Here is a 5,633-nt window from a genome sequence, read left to right as displayed (position 1 = left end):
ATATATATTCGGTACGTTATCTATCTCCGCACAGTTATTTTGAAGAAGAAAGGTTTCGATGATCAATAGCTGCTTCATCCAGCGGGCATTAAGGAGCGAGTTACGGTGCATAACACATGCCAAAGAAAAATCGCTCGCGAGAGCGCCAGGTGAAGAGGGCGAACGTTACTGCCACTGGAGCTGGGTCGTCGACATTTATCACACTTAGGATCCGCGACTCGGTTAGAAGAACGTTGACGGCCGGTCTCGTCCGCGAAATGTCGCGGGATATATACTAGACGACGCGTAAGCCGCGAAAACGCTGCAAGCGAGAATGAACGTCATATTTTGCTTCTTCCCAGCAACAATCGCTGATTTATAATGCTGCACGTAATAGCTGCTAACAATATATGATATCAGTTTTATTGTTACATATTATTCCTCTTATTATTATTATTATACCCTCTCTACTCTCGAGTTTCGCTGTAACAATATGAATATGTATGTTTTAATAGAAATATTTTCATTTTCAGTTTTTTTTATGTTTGATATCGTATATACAGATTTCAATTTGTAATCCGTGCATGCTGAGCAAATTATTATAACGGATTGGAATATAAAAAAACATAGTAACAGTTTGCAGTTACAATTTTGATGTTGCGTTATTTGAATTGTTATCGCATGTGATTCTTGACAATGGAAGTACAAGCTGCGCGCAGCGTTAAAAAAAAAAAAAAAAGATTAATATTTATATAAAACAGTTGTGTTGATTTCACGATTGTTATTAGTTATGGCGCTATTGTTGCACCGTTCCGAATTAATATAGAGACGATATCGGTGTAGGGTGTAACGGTGGATAAATCCCCGCGCAGCGTTGCGTTAATTAACTCTTTACAACGCCGCCAATTAAAAATCATAAACTGGATACACGCGAATTGGCGAACGGGGAGAGTTCACCTGCGGGTAAGAGGCGGCAGTGGTCGCGTGTCAGGGCGCCGACGCGGATCGTGCGTCGCGGCGCCGGGCGCCACTTCGGAGACGCTCTTCGTCGCTGCGACCAGTGCACGTTCGTCTTGAATGCGGAGCGCTTCGTATTCCCATTCGTAGCTTTCCCTGCCGAGTGAAAGCTCTCTTCTCTTTTATCGGGCGACACACCGTATGCACGATGTCGGCACGACGTGCGTGACGAGGGGAGAAGCGAGGCAGAAGACCGCGTCGCGATTGTTATTATTATTATTATTATTATGCGAGCGGTCGAAGCAAAAGTTTCCGCAGATCGGTCGAATAACCCTTTTTTGCACCTCGATGCCGGTGATAATTTTTATCCTTTCTCCCTTCCCTTGACATCGCTCACGTAAATTTTCACGTTTCGACGCGCCCCGATTGTCCCGATCGTGTGCTATCTTTAATCACGTTCAGCGCCTGTCTTATTGAGCGCAAATTCGTCAGGCAAACGACAGTATGCCGAGTATACAAGCGTTCGATCTGTAGCGCAGTTCTGTAACAGGTGATACAATGTTTCTTTATAAGTGCAGTAACTCGTACGTAGCTCGTGTTTCAGCAGATCGTGTCAGCAAACGAGCTTGCGTCATTCGTGACGAACGAAAGGATATCGCTCTGACGATTCAGTTCTCGAAAGTGTTCGAAGAGATGTTTAATGGGACGACAAATTTCTTTGGGCGTAGCATTGTGAATTCTCCATTGTATCCCTCGCGCACTTGTTGCTAATCCACTTTCTTGAATCATTAATTAAAAAAATTTCCTAGTCCCTTTGCGAGACGCATTACACTCATTCGGCAAATAATTCCGAATTTCAATCGTATTAATTTTACGTCGCGATTCTTTTCTCTTACGTTCTCGACGTATGCGAGAAGCTTACGTTTTCCTTTCGCAATTTAGACCGAGTGTATCAATATTTTCACGCTTTTGTCATGGCGATGCCCACATTGCGGTTGTACATGGCAATGCGGATGTCCGGTGCACCTCCGAGCTAGGATGCATGTGCCCGTGTAATTTGGTACGCCGCAAGTTTGGTTGTCGGTGCTCGACAACCTTTTGATGGGTCTCACTTCATAGTGCGCTTCCACGGTGTGCAATCCGGATAAACTATTCTCTGCTCAGGATTGATACACACAGTCCACTACTACAGTATGCAGTCCTCGAGTGAACTATTCTCTGTTCAGCAATTGATATAGATCGAGTAGTTGCCGCGATTTTCATCGTCAAAAGTAATCCGGTTGTTTCTTCTGAAGTAATAAGAGTAATCTTATCACTTGTATTAAAGTTGCGCCATGCATGCAGCGAAAAATACATGTCAAATTTTCCCCGAAAGTGTGATGTATTTTTTATTAAATATATTAAATGCTATTCGTATATCTAATTGAAAATGATTCTTTATTAATACGTATGTATTTGTTTCCATAATAAATGGCGTATTCATTATAAGATTTGGCAAAGTTCTTGCTAAACTGTAAGAAGAGAAAGATATCTGGGAAATATCCGATTTTAACGTTTAGAAATCTTATCCAGGTTTTATAATCTATGGCTTTAGTTATTTCATCAAAACGTGTGTATGCGTGTGTGTGTGTGTGTGTGTTCAAATATTTGATTTTCCCTCCGAATCGATTTTCAAATAACGTATTACAAAATATATGCTTACTTTCGAGAGACAATAATTCCAAATAAATTTTCTTCGTCTAACGACACTATTCTGTTCCTTCGTGCAATGACATTATTAAGCAATTTATTACAAAATTCCCGTGCGTGTTTCTTCTTTTATTATTTTTTGTTTTATTATTTCTCTTTCGTTTATAATTAATCTTCCTAGAATCCTGAATCCTTATTATTAACGGATATTTCTGGCGAAATATATAATATATTTTCGATATTATCGCAATATCAAATTATCCTTTATCTGTGTGGACGTCATTTTGTTCGATAAAATTAGTGAACACGATATTTCAGCAAACTGTGAGCAGTAAAATGTAGAGGCACATTTTTCTTTACGTTCTCCGGACATTATTCAGTAACACAAGCATTAACATCTTGTAACTACTCTTCTCTCTTAATGAACAATTTTATCATATATACATAGAGAGAGAGAGTGTGAGAGAGAGAGAGAGAGAGAGAAAGAAAGAAGGCTCGTTATCGTGCGTGTGTGACAAATCGACGATCGAACGCGTTGTGGCGTGAAACGTTTCGGGATGAACTGAGCACAATGGACATCCTCGTGCTCGTTTCGTAATTGGTGTCGAAGAGATACAAGATAGGAGAATAGAGAGGACACCAGGATAATCGTCGACGGGGAGGCCGTCGAGAGGGACGTGAACAAAATGAGGGCCCCGTTGCTCCTCTTAGGCGGCATTGTTGTACTGTCGCTCGCGGTGGCGAGAGCTCTTTCGTGTGTGTGCTCACCGCTGGAGTGCGACGTTCTTACCGACGAGGACTGTCCCGGAGGCCTCACCTGGGACCCCTGCAGGTAGGCGACGTTTACCCTCACCGCCCGGAGAGATCTCCAAAGGGAAGCTCGGGCTCGATACTGAAAAAATACCAACGAGTTCCTTTGGAATGTGACTTGCGCGCTTTCTATCCTCTTAGTTAGGAAGACTTTTCTCCCAGGATGTCAGCGGGTTTATTATTTTTAATCGATTTTTTTTTCTATCGCGATCGTATTATATAGAACGATATGTGGCAAAGCAATAAGTACAAATTTGTGCCATACCATATAAAAGGTATTTTAATAAACTTCGATAATCGAGAAAGAAAGAAGGAAGAATATGTCGAATTTTTGTATAAATGCATCGTACTTTTGGCACATCACGGACGATATTTACATACTAATTGCCACTACGTCTTCTCCACTGCAAAGATGCCATACTGTGGCAAAAACATAATTTTCAATTTGAAACTCTATACAGTCGGACTCTTTGTCCTCCATTGTAACAATTGTATTCTACTACGCGTTGTAATTAGTTCCGAGTACAGCGAGCAATTAAAACGCGTGCTACAATGAGGCCCCGCTACCTGCGTCTTTTTTTCTCCAGGCAACGAGAAAATACCCTTCTTTGTTGTTCATCCACCTTTATCTCCTCTCGTGCGCGAATTGCATTTTCACGTTAGCGACTCATTTGTGGAGGACAGCGAGGGTAGTGTTACCTATATAAAGATAAATCGCGCGTACGTTGAGGAAGGCATGCATGCACTAAGGATGGCGAAGCCTCGAAATGCTATACGACAGCGTTTATCGATGTGTTTGATATCCATGCGGCCGACACGCGAGAACCATGCCCTTGGGTCTATTTTCACCCACCTACGCACACAGACGTGCGGGCATTATTACGCTATTATACATATTCACGCTATATATTATACATCGTATACAGAGTGTCTGATAATTATTGACACAACGCTTGTTGCGCAGAGCGCAGGTAGAGCGGAATAACCTGAGAGTTGAGAAATTCTATACCATTCTGTAATTTTCGCAATGATTAACGAGATATTAATTACGTTAAAAATCGTCGAATAAGCACGTATCCGCCAAATGCAAATGAAAATTGCAAAATAGTGTAAGACTTTTCAACTCAGTTTAGTCCGCTCTATCCACACGAATGTTGCGTCAATATTTATTAGACACCTTGTATATTCCAATGAAGGTGGGGTAGGCACCTAAGTTTAGGTATGCACTTGTGTTTTATGGCCCGTACAAACAACCTGATGCAGAACAGGTTCGCGCTAGTAAATGGAGAGCATTAAGAATAATATATAATAAAGTTAATAAGTATACCTATACTGTGAAAGAGAGAGAGAGAGAGAGAGAGAGAGAGAGAGAGAGAGATTCGAAAAATTTTGCAATTTGAAGAAATAACATTATACTATTATATAATTATTATTACACGCTAAAGCTTTATTTTACCGTAATTCACATTTATCCCATGAATTATGTTCGTATTCGCGACGAAATAATGCTATCATTAATTATTAGTAAAATAAAAGCTGCATTATTTAACGCAGATATACATAAAATGCAACATATCGCAATATGCAATCATATTGCGTGATAAAGTATGTTGTAAACCACAATCTCGCGAATATTACCGCCTTTTTAGTGTAAGAGCGAATGTTACAGGTTACATCCCCTTTAACAAATATTTGCGAGGAAAGTACCAAGATAAATTCTACTTCGCGAGCGCGATCGATGGCAGCTTCATGTACGTAAGTGCGATAATGACGCATTGCAAAATCAGATTAATTACGCGTGTCAATACGTGAGTGGCTAACAAATATTTGTGTATATAAGATATAAAAGAAAAAAAAAAGTAGCATTGTTTCTGCGATTTAACGCGATAATTCGCAAGATTAACTCCTTCGCTGCGCGAAAATGATGTTAGAGAATGTTATGTAAGAGCAGCGTATGTATGAACTAGATTTTTCTTCTTTTCGTAATAAATATAGGAGAATGGAATATCGTACATGCGCTATATATACACACTCGGCGAGATTAAATTCTTTTGAACATTTAACTTACGTGTACCGAAGCTTTAACATTGCAAAGGATTCGTAAGAGCGATAATATCTCTATACAAAAATATCCGTGTAAGTCAATCTTGATTAAATATCTCTATTAGATATGTGCTTGCAGGGTAACTTGGACTATC

General features: G+C 40.2%; 1 protein-coding gene across 1 annotated transcript in view; it reads left to right on the top strand.

The window, feature by feature from the left end:
* Positions 1 to 1,064: 1,064 nt before the first annotated feature.
* LOC108755782 (cysteine-rich motor neuron 1 protein) overlaps positions 1,065 to 5,633 on the top strand; it is a gene marked incomplete at its 3' end in the record, with an annotated part of 47,546 nt that continues 42,977 nt past the window's right edge. Inside the window, exons 1-2 of the mRNA XM_018499024.1 lie at positions 1,065 to 1,290; positions 2,944 to 3,457. Of these exons, the coding sequence (XP_018354526.1) occupies positions 3,312 to 3,457 (146 nt within the window). The remainder of the gene's footprint in view (positions 1,291 to 2,943; positions 3,458 to 5,633) is intronic.

This window comes from Trachymyrmex septentrionalis, unplaced genomic scaffold (assembly GCF_001594115.1).
Source record: "Trachymyrmex septentrionalis isolate Tsep2-gDNA-1 unplaced genomic scaffold, Tsep1.0 scaffold9, whole genome shotgun sequence".
Classification (NCBI taxonomy): Eukaryota; Metazoa; Arthropoda; class Insecta; order Hymenoptera; family Formicidae; genus Trachymyrmex; species Trachymyrmex septentrionalis.
Note: the sequence above shows the minus strand (reverse complement) of the source record. Positions and strands in the feature narration are given on the sequence as shown.